General features: G+C 34.7%; 2 protein-coding genes across 3 annotated transcripts; both read left to right on the top strand.

Annotated features, from left to right (window-relative positions):
* The first annotated feature begins 440 nt into the window (after positions 1–440).
* Positions 441–12,321, top strand: LOC114165648 (transcription initiation factor TFIID subunit 12b). Its single transcript, XM_028050221.1, has 14 exons — positions 441–764; positions 862–1,436; positions 1,735–1,809; positions 1,947–2,189; positions 3,497–3,544; positions 3,636–4,356; positions 5,901–6,119; positions 8,153–8,710; positions 8,784–8,858; positions 9,663–9,741; positions 10,499–10,563; positions 10,665–10,700; positions 10,799–11,037; positions 11,929–12,321. Exons 1-13 carry the CDS (start codon positions 552–554, stop codon positions 10,982–10,984), a joined length of 3,093 nt encoding a protein of 1,030 aa, XP_027906022.1. The 5' UTR covers positions 441–551; the 3' UTR covers positions 10,985–11,037; positions 11,929–12,321.
* A 1,896-nt stretch (positions 12,322–14,217) lies between these two features.
* LOC114167439 (transcription factor WER-like) lies at positions 14,218–15,921 on the top strand. Of its 2 annotated transcripts, none has more exons than XM_028052527.1 (3): positions 14,218–14,561; positions 14,747–14,888; positions 14,989–15,921. In XM_028052527.1, the coding sequence occupies exons 1-3, from the start codon at positions 14,432–14,434 to the stop codon at positions 15,554–15,556; spliced, it is 840 nt and encodes a 279-aa protein (XP_027908328.1). In that variant the 5' UTR covers positions 14,218–14,431; the 3' UTR covers positions 15,557–15,921. The 2 variants fall into 2 exon arrangements, with proteins under 2 accessions (XP_027908328.1, XP_027908329.1); XM_028052528.1 differs by having other exon boundaries at positions 14,221–14,561; positions 14,759–14,888; positions 14,989–15,911.
* Positions 15,922–17,195: the final 1,274 nt, after the last annotated feature.

The following is a 17,195-nucleotide window of genomic DNA, read 5'->3' as shown; positions in this document are numbered from 1 at the left end:
TTGGAGAAAAACTAATTTCAATTTTTACTGAAAGTCAAGAGACAAAAAACATATTTAACTCTGTAAATTATGATAACTAATGAAATAATAAACTAAAAGAGATATCACCTTAAATATAACTAAATTCTAAAAATATTAAGAGAAAAATAAAGGTCTAATAGAAAACTTGTTGATATGTCTTCGATTGACTATTCCCCGATTCATCCATCGCTCAAACGTGTTTCAAAAATAAGAGACAATATTGAAAAAATGTTAAAAGTTTTTTCTTGCAATGTATGCTAAACAGTAAATAAAATACACAAAATAAAAGTTTTTTCTTACCATGTATGCTAAGTAGTAAATAAAATACACAAAATAATTGAGTAAATTATCTTCGTAAAAAGTTAAATGGAGCATTAGTAAAAAAATGGAAGTAAAAAGAGTGAGAGAACTAACACGTGACGTAACAATGGCAGTGGTCGAAAAGAAACCAAACAGCGCCGCAGAAAGTGAGATACGCGAAGAATGTAGGGTTGGAGTGAGAAGCAGATGTGTAAAGAAGAAGCGTAACCATGGCGCTTACTTTCAGAACCCTCTTCCTCATGCTACTCGCAATCCTCTCTCTTCTCCTTTTCGAGGACTGGGTGTCAACGCCTTCTTGCAACAACACCGACAACATCGTCAACAACAACCTTAAAGTCATGATGGTCGCTGACCTCCTTCTCTCCGATTCCGGTTTCGTCAACCGCGTCTTCCGAGACTACTACATGTCAAAATTCTTTCGGGTACTAACGTTGTTGAGGACTCAAGGTACCCACTTCTGCAACCCCGTTTTCTCAATTTCAATTTTTTTAATTTATCCACGCGTCACCGATTGCTCAGAAATCGTTCGAGGTTCTGCGGCCCGATTTGCTTGTGGTGTTGGGCGACCTATCGGCGCGAGGCTCGGGGCTAACGAGGAGCAAGTGGGTGTCGTTGCTGCGGAGGTTTTACAGAGTGTTGGGCCCTTTTGTCGGGCTTCCGTTCCACGCCGTTCTCGGCGACAGAGACGTTGGAGAGTGTGGGGAGATTGATGCTGACAGGGTTAGTTGGATTGCGAACAAGTTTCCCGGGTTGGATTCCTCTGGCTGCGCTGCGTTTGAGATTGGGAATGTGAGTTTTGTCTCGCTGAACGCGGTGGCTCTGCTTTGCGGGGGGAGTGGTGGGTTGCGTTTTGAGGTGGAGAAGGTGATAGAAAGGGAGAGTGTGGGGGTTCACATGGGAACGGAGAGGGTGGTGAAGAGAGTGAATGGTTCTGGGGAGTTTGCAGATGAGGATGTTTTATCTGGGTCAGGACCTGTCGTTTTGCTGCACCTGCCGTTGGATCAAGCGAGGAATGAACGCTTTGGTTCGGTTGGTGATTTTGAGAAATATTGGAGTTCTTCCATGGATGGGTTAAATGTGGTGTCAGAAAGCAGGTTCGTGATTGGTATAGCTTTCGTCTTTCATATTCATCCTTAGTTTTGAATACGATCATATTATCCTTAATATGTACTTTAGTTGCTCTACATATGACTAATGTTGAAGATCGCCATTGATGTAAGACTAATGTAATTGCTTAGTGTGTTTTGTGGTGATGGTTTTCTGAGATGTGGTAATGTTTTGCTGTGTTTATAGTTTTATGCTGTTTAGTTTGTGTAGGCAATTGTCAGTGTTCCTTCTTGCATTATTCATGTTGTTAAACTTTCTGTTTCTGATTATTTCTTTCTGAATCAGGGGTGACCTGTATAAGTTGCTTCATACCCTTCCTCCGAATGCTTCTGAGTACATTTTACAAGCTCTGAAACCAAGGTAATGAAGTGCTTATTTGATTGTGTTCATATGACAAGTACTTGATAATTGTGAAAGAAGTAAAATTTAGTTCGGTATATGGGATAGAGAAGAAGGAGCAAATAGTTCTTTGACATGCCTCTACCCATTTTGTGCAGGATTATTTTCAGTGGTCACAGTTATACATTCTCTGATCATGTTCATGGGGACAGAACTCGTGAGATTAGTGTTCCAGCAATGTCATGGAACGCAAGAGATGACCCTGGATTTGTGATTGCCTCTTTTCAAAAGACAGGAAGAGCAGTGAGCATAAGCCATTGTTCTCTTGCTAGGGAATCTCATATTCTTATAGTCTACATTTGTGTAATGTTATTGTTTTGTTTGGTGTGTTTAAAAGGATAGCAGTGAAGAAAAGAGAGAGTTTAGAAAGCTGAATTCATCCAATTTTGGAATCTAAGATTAGTTTTGTTGTGATGAACCTGAATCTATCTCGCTGTACTCATGTTGTATTACAAATTAGGGTTCTAATTTCTGAACATGCCCGTTCTCACATGATTTTCTTCGTTTTTGTGAACCATGTATTCTAGTAATTTATATCAAATTAAATTCATTTTGTTTTTCATTCAGATCAATTTACAACATTCTTTAGTTTCTTGGCCGATGTTCGTTTTTTTTTTTTCTTTTTCAATCAATGCACATCCTCTGGAAAACCTAGACTAATACTTTCCGTTTTTGTGACTTAAGAGAAAAAACTAAAGGTTCCTACAGAAAAAGTTATTGTTGTACTCAAATAAAATATATATTAAACCAAATATTTATCTAGAAGTAAATAAATAAATAATTTTTTATTTGGTAAAGGATAAAATGATTTAATCTAATGATATATGCTCAATATAGATTCTTACAATTACATATAAAATAGGTATTGATGTTTTTAATTGATTTTTTCTAAGTGAAAAAATAGGGATCGGGAATAGTTGACAATGAGTTGAATTTGCAACTATCTTGATCTCAAGAAAATTTTGACCCACCTACTCAATTTAAACTTATATGTTGAATAAAATATTAGGAATGGTTCGGAATAGATTTGACCAATGTAATTAAATTTTGTATTTAAATAATAAGATTTTATAATTTTATATAATATTTACGAGTTAAATTTTACTCGTAAAAAAATTAATATAATCGATAAAATCATCACATAAAATGATATTAATTTATGTTTTTTTAAATCTTTTATTGTACTGCAACTCTATTCTTTTATTGAATAAACGAGCTTAAATTAAAATATGTGTTATTTTACACAAAAATAAAATTACCGACACAGTTTTTTTTTACTTTCCTATCTTTTTCCTCGTTAACTTTTTGCTCTCATTTATGTGTATTTTTTATAAATTTATATATTCATTTTATTTTTAAAGTAAAATGCAGAAACAAATAATATTATAATGATTTTCTGCGCTTATATCCCTCTCTCCCACTAAAAATTAAATATTCCCTCCAGAAGAGTTATTAGATTTATCTACAATATTATTATTTTCTTAGGAAAATAAGAAAATTATAATTGTTAACTCCTTAAAAAATAGATACCGATTATTCCTTTTAGCCAAATAAAAAAAATATAATACTAACTGATTTAATTAGATAGCAATTATGATATATCTAATTAATGTTATGTAAAAATAATGTTGATAAACTTTTATCCAAGCTGGCATGGGAGTTTGTCATGTAGATTAAGGATTAGCCCTTATCCAGTGTATAGGAAAGATATTTAAGAATTGTTGTAATGGGAATTCTTGGTTTCAGTATTCGCTAATCTTAATCTTGATCTTAATTCGCAATGGATAAAAGGGTTTTTCAATTTTGAAGAAAGCAAGAGATTGTTTTGTTTGTGTTGTTCGAAAGCAAGGTTCTTCACCAAGATCGATTCTCCAGCCTTTCACACCTTCCTTCAATTCAACTCAGCTCTCTGCGCCTTCCCCTGCGCGCCCATGGCCGCATCATAGCAGCGATCAGTCCATCACATCAAAATCAATGGCGGAAAGCGCATCACCGTCGTCCAAACCCTCACCAATGGACCCTCAAAACCCCGCACCATCCTCCAACCCTACAATCCCTTCCCCTTCCCACAACAACATGCCTTCACCTTCGCTCCCTCCGCTTCCCCAAGACCAGCAACAGCAACAGCAGCAGCAAAATCTTCATCAACAGTTGAGTCCGCCTCAACAACAACAGCCTCTCGTGTCGTCGCAAGCCATGAACACCATCAACGGCATCAACCCTATCTCCAATTTCCAACTCCAGCAGACGCTGCAGCGATCGCCTTCCATCTCGCGCCTCAATCAAATCCAGCCTCAGCAGCAGCCGCAGCAGCAGCAGCAGTTCGGCGTCATGCGCCAGCAGGCCGGATTGTACGGCGGACAGATGAGCTTTGCTGCCGCGGGCGGCGGAGCGGGCCAGCAGCAGCAGTTGGGCGGCTCCAATTTGTCGCGGTCCGCGCTGATAGGGCAGAGCGGACACTTCCCCATGTTGTCTGGTGCTGGTTCGCAGTTTAACTTGCTCTCCTCGGTATGATTCAACTTCGTTTTCCTCTGCTAATTGTTTTTGCATCTCGTCTTTCGTGTTTGATACTGAATGGAGTGAAATTGGTAAATCGCACTGTAGTTATTTGGGTATAGATTTATTTTCTTAAAAACTCCTAGTCAGCCTGTTTAATGGAAAAAAAATTGAAATTTTTCCATAAGCTATAACTTATGCATTTGACCTTTATATGACATCTCCAATTTTACTTCTCTATGGCTAAGGTTCATGCATTGATTTAACTTATGGTAGCTACTCAGTTCATTCTGCCTTAGTTTTCCCCCTTCTTGTTTATGGAAAACTTAATTTTATTTTACTGTAGCCTTTTTCCCCTATGAATGTTTATGGGAATGTTGATCCAAAGAGGGCCATAGTCATGTCACTGATATAATTCCGCAAATTGTACATAACGATGAGTTGTTACCTTATAGAAGTTGTATCTGTCTATTATTCATGAACTGGAGAGGATTGGAATCCATCAGAGCAACTGAGTTGCCTTACGGTTTTACCTTTCCAACTATGCTTGCTTCGGTCTAGTTCCATTGTTTGTTATTGGGTATTTGTGACAGGTTTTTGTATAAATTCTTTCCCATAGCGTGGCTGTTTTTTAGTAACACCAATTTTCCTGTCTGGTAATACTAAGTTGTGTTATTGCTGGATGACATTACAAACGATGTTGGTTATAAATGTGATTTGCGGTTGTTGTTTTTGTAATGGATGGTTATTACAATCTTGTGATTTGCTATTCGAATTGCCTAATTCTATAATAATAGGCTATCCGGGAATTTGTTTGTCTTCTGATGAATCACATAACCTTTGAATCTTGTGATACATGGATGAATGAGACAATCAGTACAATCTTTTATACTCATACCATGCACACAATCCGTGGTTCTTTATTTTTACTTTTCTTTTACCATTTTCCATTGGAAACACTGGGGAGTAGGGTAGATTGGGTGATTTTTTAGCCTTGTGAAAAGGGGTAAAGGGAAACTAAGAGTAATATTAGAGGAAATTGTTGAAAGAGATTTCATGTGAATAGTATCCTTGAGGATTTTGCCTTTAGCTGAGCCTAATTACATTAAATAACTCATGTAGCCAACTTCATCCAGTGTGATACGATTTTTGTTTTACTTTTCTTTTACCATTTTTCATAGAAGAAAATGAAAAGTCCAATAAGACAACCTTCAAAATAAAAAGGTTTTTAAAGGTACATTACGAAACTTACCCAACTTATTTGTTTCAATGCTCTATTTTCATTCCTCTGAAGTAGTAGCAGTTTCAAACCGTCACATAGTCTCTATTGTATTCAGTTCTTCTATTTAGTTGTTCCGTTATGCTTTTATGTGACTCATAATTGTTACGTTCAGAGCTGTTTTGCTTTGAACTATAAATCATAAAAAAATAGCTTAACAATTCGTGATATGAATTTGTTTGACAACCTTTAATTTGGATACTGTATCAATATTGAAGTGTCATGCTTTCTGTGCCTGAAAAGCTATTTTTCTTAAATAATTTTCAATTTGGTATAGCCAAGGCAAAAAGGTGGGCTAGTTCAGCAGTCTCAGTTCTCAGGTAATTCTGCTGGACAATCTCTGCAAGGAATGCAAGCAATGGGTATGATTGGATCGTCAAATCTCACCTCTCAACTGCGAGCTAATGGAGCCCTTGCTTATGCACAGCAGCTTCGAATGAGTCAGGGTCAAATCAGACAGCAAATTTCTCAGCAGAGTTCACTTAACACTGGACAGGTATATTCTGTGCTTTATGTATATAGATACAATTTTAGTGAACTAGGAAATAATAATGCTTACCAATGTTCTGGTATCGTTGTATAACCAGTTTGTCAGTAATACACTCTTATGCTGTTTAGATTTTAAATGTACACGCTGTCAAGGTCTGCTGTGTTTTTGATATTTTAAGATGTACATAATTTTAAAGTTCATGCTTTCGGACTTCCAAATATTTTCTCACTTTTAACATCATTGATATACCCAATTTGATTATTTAGTTGTGGACTGTTCTTGCACGCATTTTGTTTTGGTTTTATGTAGACTATTTTCTTAAGAGGTGGTATCTAAGTAAGTAGAATGTTTATCCTACTGTCACTACATCGGTTCTTCGTGTCATCTCATAATTTGGGGTTGGCTGGAGCTCCCGAGGTTAGACATTCTTATTAGTTGTGTTATAGAATGTTAAATTTGGTCTTCTGTGGCAGGATTTGCAGTTCGTTTTCGTTGTCACTGAACACATGCCATAAAAGATTTTGATACTTGTTATTCTATCAAAATGACCCATAAGACTGAATTTGTATTCAACCATTGTTTTACCACCTTCCATTTTATCTCGTTCTTGTCCAGTTGTTTGAACTTTTTTTTTTACAAATAACCACTTTTATTAGAAGAAAAATAACTTATAATTTTTTTAGTATTTTATTTAAGCCTTTATAAGAAAAAGAAAACAATATATATATATATATATATATATATATATATATATATATATATTTGTGTTTAGAATCTGTTTTGAATAGCTTCTGGAAAAATCTGTCATTATACTCAACTTTCACAACAATAAGTACTTTTTATAATCATAAATGAACAAGAAATATCTTATTTTATAAAAATTCTAAAAAAATAAATTACTTTTTTTATATTTCCTTGAAGTCACTTTTTTTTTCTTCAAGTTTAAACTAACAGATTCTTGGCTCTACTCATCCATACTTTCTTTTATTAATTGAATGTCCTTTTGATTTTCACCATACTCTCTTGCAATATCTTCAAAATGTTTTGTGCTCACTCTCTGGTTCATTTCAAATTGTTATCCTGTCTTATTCATTGAATCGCTTCAAATTAGCCCTAACCCCGCTGGCTGTCTCATTTGTCCCACATAGTAGCGCCCATTGTTTATACCCACTCAATGATTATTACCATACATGATTAGGAATGTTGACAAAGTTGATTTGGAATTTTGAAATAGTTCACTGAATCTTGGGGTTGCTCATGGAACGAGCTAGGCCCATGGTTGTTAAAATTGCTATTTTACTCATAAGTTGCGCAAAAATTAGAAGGGCTCCGTTACTGACTTGCAGATAAGATCAATTATAGTAGAATCACAATATTATAAAAGCGTATGATTGTTGTTTAAAAGCATGTGATTCCCTGGCAATCTTTGTGGGGAAAAAAAAAACCTAAACATTTTCTTCCTCAATTTGAAAAACACTAATAGTCTGCTGTGCAACCCTATCTCCTCACCCATTTGTGACATCTTTGCTGTTTGCAACTGCCACCCCCAATCTGTGCCAGCCTGGACCATAGTCCCATTTTCTTGCGACTTTGTTTTAAACTTGGTTTTGTGCACTAAATTATTGCAAACTGTGATTGTGCCACCACTGCCACCACCACCACCACCTCCACCACCTCCCCCCAGGTTTCTTTGATGTTTTTGCTTATAAGGTTTATCTGATGTATTTTTGCATATATGATTTATTTCTCCTCTGATTTGTGTATGAAACTTTTTTTTGTTCATACATACAAGTTTTTGAATGGGCCAAATTTTTGGTTACAAATGGGCTTAATGTATAATATATAATTATAAATTTTCAGAGAATGGCTTTTGAGATGATTATAATAAATAATTATTTTCTGTTGAAATGGACCTATGTGTTTATCTTCATGCTCGAGATGTGTCAAGAATTACTTCAATTTGCTTGTGTAAATATGTGTAGAACTTTTCAAAATGAAATTGAGACGAATTAGAGCATTGATAATGCTGTTGACTGCAGGTTCAAGGTTTACCAAGGTCATCATCCCTTGCTTTTATGAACTCTCAGTTGTCTGGGTTGTCTCAGAATGGGCAACCAGCGATGGTTCATAACTCCTTAACACAGCAACAGTGGCTTAAGCAAATGCCAGGACTGTCTGGCCCTGCCTCACCATTGCGTCTTCAACAGCAGAGGCAGCAGTTGGCTTCTTCTACTCAATTGCAACAAAACTCTATGAGCCTGAACCAGCAACAATTGTCCCAGCTGATTCAGCAACAGAAATCGATGGGGCAGTCTCAGCTGCATCAGCAGCAACAGCAGCAACAGCCTCAACAGCTGCAACAGCAACTCATACATCAGCAGCCACAACAACAGTCTCAGCCACAGGCTTCTGTCCATCAACAGCAACAGTCTCCAAGGATGCCAGGACCTGCAGGCCAAAAGTCATTCAGTCTAACAGGATCACAGCCAGACGCTACTGCATCTGGTGCAACTACACCAGGTGGTAGTTCTAGCCAAGGAACAGAAGCAACGAACCAAGTTCTTGGGAAGAGAAAGATACAGGATTTAGTTGCACAGGTTCTCCTTGAACTTTTGTCCTTTTCATAATTTTTTTATTGGTTATATTTTGAATCATAACTTTATTGTACAGGTGGATCCACAAGGTACACTGGACCCCGAAGTTATAGATCTTCTTTTAGAGCTTGCTGATGATTTCATTGATTCTGTAAGGATGCTAACATGTTCTATCTTTTTTATTCTCAACTTCATGATGAATGCGTATATAGTGCATGCCAAACAGTATATGGTTACCCAACAGCAGGCCTTGACTTTAGATATCAGGGTAAAAACACCATGTTAAATATACTTGCCTGCCATACAGGAATTTATTATTGGTGAAGTTGTTGAGTGGATTGATTTTGTTGTTAGAACACACTAGACGCACTCACAAGAACAGAGAAGAATAGGGGAAAGAGAACAAGGGATATGGACACTGAATCTGAAATTTTATGTTCCAAACAGATGTATCACAATACATCATTACTATTTATAGAACTATTATAAGCAGTTAGTTAACAGCCACTACCTAACTAACATACAACACTTATCTACAACCTATATTATAATTGGACTTATAAAGCAGGCATGTTGATTACAATTTGAAAGATTAATAATGTCTTAACTCTGGATTCTTGATATTATTAATGTTATGTGATCTGTTAAATCTGTTCCCTCCTCACTTTACAGCATTAACTTTTAGGTTGAGTAATTTTTTGACACAATAATCTAACTGACAATTTTCCAGATTTATTGTTAATTTGATAAAAAATTTACTACTGTGTATAGTGCATTACTCAGCACTCGTGCATGTCATGGTCATGCAGGATTGTCTTCCGAGGAAATTAATATTTTGCAACTGTATTGTATTCTATTTCTTTGCTTTGATGTGAAAATTTGCTGTTGGTAATTTTGTGTTTGGCCAAGATTGTTATGTTTTTCAGAAATGTACTTATCATTTTCTTGCACGCAGACAACTACACACGGTTGCATTTTGGCAAAACATAGAAAATCATCAACTTTGGAGTCCAAGGATTTATTGCTACACCTAGGTATGTTGTTTGTGTACCTTATTTTCAGCTCACCTGTTCAAAAGAAGAAGAAACTGTTGGATGTTTCGAAGTGATTTAGTTGAAAAATTTGTTACTTAAACAAATTTGACCACTGGAGTATTATTTGCTACTTTAATTGATTGTATGTATATTTTTTCTTTCAAGTGATGAAGAGTTTAGCTTCACACGGCTTTTGTGATTAAATATGCTCTCTTAGTATGAATATTGTTTACTCATGCAAAAGCGATAGGAGAGTTACTTACTGTATGTTGAAAACCCACCTTAATTGCATTTACCCCCAACCTGCTTTTGTTATGGCCCCTTTAGGGGCTACGTTAATAATTGCAGCCGCAAAGGATAGTAACTTACTTTCATATTGACTATGAAATAGAACTTGTAAAGCGTGTGGAAAGGTTGACTTAGGCCTCGAGTCTAAATTCTGCTACTGTCTCTTTCTTGTGCATTTTTTTCTAATATATGTATTTGAACTTTGAATCCTATTCTTTGGGTGACTGACGTACTAGATAAGTTGTATGTTGTGTTGACTTTTACCAAGCCCCGCATTAGAATTTTACTTCCAATATAGTCCTGTCGACCTATTTGAGGCTTCTATGATCTATAAAAGACCGTGGATATCCCTGATATCTTGAATGTGGTTTACATTGAATGCTTGGATTGATAGCACATTATGATCATGATTTGCAAGAATTGGCATCAAAGCTTTGCTGATTTATCTGTTTGCCCTGTTATTATGCAGAGAAAAATTGGGATTTAACAATTCCTGGATATTCAAGTGAAGAGAAGAAGTATCAAAGCAAACCTGTATGCAATAAAGTGTTTTTTCTCTCTTCCTCCTTTCCCCCTTTCCCAAAAATAAGAAATCAATGTCTCATTATCTTACATGATATTTTTCAAACTTGCAGCAATTAAATGACCTTCACAAGAGGCGCCTAGATATGGTAAGTTTGGAGGATTCTTGCATATGGTTGATCTGTATTTCTTTCGTTGGACAATATATACTTGATGTTCTTTTCTAATTCTTTTTTTCAATGATTAGATTCGCACAATGATGGAATCTTCGGCCTCTGAGTCAAATATTAGTAGTTCTAAAGAGTTGAGTAGACAGGGCATTTCAAATCCTACCCCTGTGGGAGCTCACCATCTAGTAAGACCCATGAGTTCAGAGCAGTTGGTTTCTCATGCAGGTGGTTCTCAAATGCTACAGCAGATGACAAGGTTTTAATGAACTTTTGATTTTGGACTTCGTGCTGCTAGGTTTGACTGCCGGTATGCCTGGTAAGTTCATATTCTTTTCTTTTTGTTTGTTTAACACGTTCCTTTTCTGTTGAAGTCGTGGTCTGTTTATTTTGCTTACCACCCGGACAAGTCAATCTGGTTCCAAAAAATATAATCATTACGATCAGAGTTAATCTTTTCTTGTTTTTTCATTAGCACTTACATCCTCATTGCAGGAGTCATAAGTTTAAGACCACGATCTTATAAGACTTTCCCAGTGGAGTATGCAAACACGGCATAAAATTTAAGACCCTGAATTTTAATTGAGAGGCTTGATCATGAGAATAAGAAGATATATATATATATATATATTTTAATCTTGGAAACATATCTTTATGCTAAGAATCAAATAAAACATTTTTGCACTTTTACACTGGAGAGTAAAAGTGCAAAAATGTCTTTTAAAGTGATGTGGCACAGAGGAACCCACAAAAAGTAGATGAAGATATTGTAAAATGACTCATCCAACCAAGAATGACCTCGTAGTTAGACCTCGCTAAAATACCCCTATAACTGCCCTTTTTATTAGCTCTATTAGGGCCGGGTCTCATAAATGCCAACCCAAAGGTGTACTCTTGAGGCGAAAAGGCAAGCCAGCACACATTAATCGGCCATGCCTGATTTTACTAAAAGAAAATTACTACATAGTATGAAAACTTCTCGGTGGAAACTGTGGGAACTGTATACAAGGATATGGATTTCTGTCAAACTCCTATGTTTTCTTTAACTCTGTTTTATCTACTGATAGTCGACAATGTAGTAATGCTGTAGATAATCAAAAATTGTAAATGTCCTTATTTTTCTTTAATTTGTCTCTCTGCTACTTCAAACTACCACTATTTGAGCGGACAGTAAGTTTTCTAACTGTGTTATGTATTATTTTGGTATCAGGTCTTGGAAGAGATTGCTTGCTGAAACTGATTATTATACAAGGGAACTGTAATTACTTAGTATTTAGACATGAAAAATAGTTGTTAAAGGATCCAGTAACTCTTGTTATTGCCCCAATCCTCAATAGTCCTTTTGTTTTACTCTTTGATCTTAATTATGGTTTTTTAATGTCCATTGGTGTCTGTTTCCGAGTTCATTTTGTAGGTTAAATACTAGGATACATGTTGTTTATGATTGAGTAGGCAAAACTGGTGTAAAGTTTTTCAAGTTTGGATCGAGTGTAGAGCAAACCATCAAATCGGGGCTTTGAATTTTAATGTAGTCAAATTTAGGAAGGAAACAAACAGTAGTATCTGCGCGAATTATATAGCATTTTCTTTGGTTGTGGTGTCATGCAATTTCAGTGTCGCTCTTGGTTTCTGATTTCGTTCTGTTAAAAAATAGTTTTCATTCCTTTTCATTTTTATTTTTTTTGGTACTTATTTAATTTTTCCATTACACTTAAATTAACGAGATAATAAGGTAGATATTATTTGTCATGTCACCAAAATTATTAAATTAGCAATGATGATGTCAAAAGTGACTTCTATAAACTAAAGTAAAATAACATGGATTCAAAAAAAAAAATGTATACATTTGAAAAAAATAATAAAACTTGGTTGTAGGTAAAGTAATTAATTTTGACTTCGTGGAAGTCTTTTTAACTCAATTTTAAGTAGTAATTTTAGCTCATGTTCATATGACAAAGTAATTTTAGTTTAACTTCATCGAAAGTATTTTTAACTATAAAGAAGTTATTGGTCTTACTTAAAACATTATTAACAGTCATATTAAATATATTTTCGGCTCGATGAAGGATCTCCACTTCGGTCTTTATTACAACATCTTTTTTCTTTAATTAATTCAATTTTAGTTAACCTTTGGTATTATTCAGAAGATCTTTAGATTAATTTTGCATATTTTAGTTAGACTTTAATTAAAACTTTTTCTCAATTGACCTCTATCTAATCTTTTATGGCTAGACTCAACTAACACATTTTTTACGACATTAATGTGTCAAATTCTTATTATTGACTGACATTAGTGTAATCATATCTTCTACTAACTTAAGTAAAAATTACTTTTAACCATTAGATTACTTTTAACTATAGTTCAATTAACTTAAATTTAGTATTGACTATAATATCTTAAACAACACCTTAATTTTCAAAATGACTTGGAGCAAAATATTAAAAAGAGTAGCTCAAAGTAGTAAAATTTAAACATTATTTTTAAAGTTCATCATAACCTAAGTTGATCCACATACAATAAGAATATAAGGGATGCCACCTTCACTCGATTGTCAAAGAAAAAAATGCACCGCTCTCTAATCTTCAAATGTGAAATGTGAAAAAGTTGATGAATAAGATCCATACTAAAGAGAATATACAAATTCAATCGTTAAAAAATTATGGTGGAAAGAATAATTTGATTGTTTAGTTATTTCTCACATATCTTTAAAAGAGGGTGTGTTTGGTCCTTAGTTTAAAGTACCCATTAATGAGGTTTCTTCATATGGAAGAGTTGATTGTGTCACAGGTCACAACCTCCAAAAGGTTTCTCCAAATTGCATATATGCAATGCATGGTTGGTAATGGTCCATCAGTTGTTGAATGGTCCCCTTTCAAGTACACCACCAATGCTCTCACCCTTCAAAATATTAATAATTTATTCTTTTCCTCCTAATTAACTCTCTTCACCTTCAATCTTATCAAACTTTCTAACACAATGTAAAGTTAATGCAAACTCCATTATCAAATATTTAATTAATATTCTATTAATCTCCTTTTTATTTGTCATTCAATAACTGATTCTTATACTAACTCTCCTCATAGTTTAGCCAAGATATTCTTATTTTATAAATGATTAAGAAAATGATTCATGTACACTACAAAAATGTATCAATGCTTATAGACAACAAAAATTGTATGATGTCATAAGAAGAAAGAGATAAAAAGAAAAAAACAAATATATATGTACGTGTATCATTATTTAATGATTAACTATAGCTGTACATTTATAACTCTCTCTCTCTCTCTAGATAGACATATGCACACTATATTTCTAATATATTTTTTGAAAAACAACTTATACTTTCATATGCTTTAAGGTAATAAACAATTCAAGACAGAAAAATATTTTAAAAGTAGCAAATAATATAGTGATGACAAATTATTATTGCAGCAATAAACAAAAATATCGGAAAAAACAATATTATTAATAGTGAGTACTACCAGTACTTCAAATTTATAGAATTGTATCAGTAGATGGTTGTGGAAAGAAAAGAGACAAGACTAGCATTTCAATAGCTACGGAATATTGAAAGTACAACATGTTTCCTAAGATAACCTAATCATATTTGTAATAATAACACTGATGTTTTATGCGTGCCAGGTGTTAATTTGAGTGCAATATGAAAGTATAGGTTGTGTGTGTAGTGAGAAAAGGAGCATTGGTGAAGAAGATGGGAAGAAGACCCTGCTGTCCCAAAGAGATCAACAAAGGTGCTTGGTCTCGAGAAGAAGATGAAACCCTCTCCAAATATGTTGCCATCCATGGAGAAGGAAAATGGCAGAAGGTTGCCCAAAATGCAGGTAAATGTGCCACACTGGTTCATACACATTCATTGAAAAAATCTATAGTCCAAGCACATGATTCGAATCTGGTTTTTGTTTATTTTGCATGGTGCATTACAAAAGAATCGTGTGTTTCTTTGACCTTGAATCATGCTTTTGTTTATTCTAGACATTGGCCTTTTGTTGTATATACAAAATTACAGTGATGTCTGCAGGTTTAAAGCGATGTGGAAAAAGCTGCAGACAAAGGTGGCTGAACTATCTCAAGCCTGGTATAAAAAGAGGTGACATATCAATGGATGAAGAAGATATGATTATCAGACTTCATCGTCTTCTTGGTAACAGGTGATTTTTATTTATTTATTGTTGTTTCTCGATGAACACTCAATTTTGAATATAAACCATAGTGATTTTTTTTTTTTTTTTTTTTTTTATCTTTGTGCAGATGGGCATTGATAGCAAAGAGGCTACCTGGACGAACAGACAATGAAATCAAGAACTACTGGAACACGAATCTGTCAAAGAAGTTACAGAAACATGGTACAGCAGCATTATCTGTTTCTTCAGTTGAACACAAACGTGATGAAGAAGAGAAGATCAAGCAAGTGCATGTAGCACCCGAAGCTCCACGCCCTAGGAGAGTTAGTGCAGTTGAATACAGTAAAATTGTGGAGAATGAAGGGTGTGGTGGTAATAGGTGTAGTACTACTACTCCCAGTCCCTCAAATAAAGTAGAGGGTAGTAGTGATGAAGCTTCTTTCAGTGATTTTCTGATCGATATTGATCAGAGCCAGTTGTTGATTGGAGATGATTCCAACTCAAAGGTCCCACAAATGGAGGAAGAACACAACAACAACAATAGCAAAGAGGTAGGGTTAAGCAACAGTCCTAGCTCATCATCACCTTCTGATCATTGTCACCATCTCTTGGCAGAGAAATTTGACCCTCTGGAGACCCTCTTGGATGTTGAACTCAAGAGAATGGCTTCTTTTCTTGGACTTGAAAATGATTGATCAAGGGTTTTTATTTATTGCACTGAGATGAAAAAGGTGAAGTACTTAGAGATCAAGTGTTATAGATAAATATGCCATCTATATATGGAACACCTAACTAAGCATCTAGCTCTAGCTAGATCTTCACACGAATCCAGGGTTTCTTCTCTTTTTCCTTTTCCTTTTCCTTTTCCCTCTCTACTTACTTGGATTGTGAACTCACGTACGAACCCTTGTGTTCCTCCAAAATCAATAACATTATTCCAACTAGACAGTACAATCTATTGTTTAGAATATGTTGGATTCTTTGCTACAATTTCCCTTTACCAATTACTTTTGCTTAACTTTGATGTGTCACTGTCACGCACCACGCCAAAAGTTGCTTTAGATAAGAAGAAAAATATTTATATGCCCATGTGAGGTTATCTAGCTTTCACAGCTTTTACAAACAATGATGGAGAGGCTTTGACAATCAACTCATGCATCCACACCTTCATGAGTATATATGTAAGTGAGTTCTATTCTGAACGTGAATATGGTAGCAAAAATTGGCCATAGTTAAGCATAAAACCTGTTAGCAACAATTCTCAGTTTTCACCAACTTGGTTTTCAGTCTTCTGTTCTATCTGCAACATATAACTGAAGAAGTGTTTTGAACCTGGACAGAAATTTTCATAGTCATGCACCACTTTGCTGCACTTCTCTCCCAACGTTCTTAAAGAATCCGACAGTTTTTTTGTTGATGCAGTACCTAGTTTGAATGTAGACAATTCTTGGTAGCAGGTTTCATATTCTTAGAAATTGTAGCACCGAAGTCAGAAATATCAGCTATTGTTGTTGGGAATCCACTTTTTAGGAATTCAACTGAGCCTATAGGTTACACATGGAGTAAAATAAAAAAAAAAGGTTAGGTACCATACAAGTATAAATGAAGATTTTGGATTATAGATGATCTCAATTCTATATATATAGATTGAATATATGTTTCATCGGTGTTGAATCTTTCTAAAAAATAATCTTATTTCAAATAATTTATCAGTGATATCAGACTCTGATGTGTCTTGGTGACCGACTTAGACATCTACCGGGTGATAATTTTAACCTCCATTTCACCACCATGTCGCTAGCAAAATAATTTTGTGAGGTGATGATTGGTGTGATGGGTGAGAGGAGTAAGAATGTATGTGAAAGGAAATTTATCTAAAAGAGAAGATGGTTTTAATAGTGTATGGTGGTCATTAATTAAAAAATGTCCCTACCACTGCCTATGCAATTAAGTAGTGATTTTGTTGTGTAATGCCATAGCAGTTCACTTTCCCATAGATCTATTCTACGTGCCTCTGGAATTCAATTCCATTTGCATATAAATCACTTACAATAAGGAAACGTTTCTTTCTCTCCTAATTACTCTTTCACCAACCAATATATAATTATTTCAATGGAGAATTAATCAATAAATAAATTCAATGACACCTTTTAGAATCATTATGAGTTGATGGAGATGGAAATCGAAACCACCATCTATAGGTAATCTTTACAAACCGCTAAAAAACATTAGAAAGAAAAATAATATATATATATATATATATATATATATATATATATATATATATATATATATATATATATATTAAAAAGTAAACATAAGTTAACTACGACA

This window comes from Vigna unguiculata, chromosome 10 (assembly GCF_004118075.2).
Source record: "Vigna unguiculata cultivar IT97K-499-35 chromosome 10, ASM411807v1, whole genome shotgun sequence".
NCBI lineage: Eukaryota > Viridiplantae > Streptophyta > Magnoliopsida > Fabales > Fabaceae > Vigna > Vigna unguiculata.
This window is presented reverse-complemented; position numbering and strand designations above follow the sequence as displayed.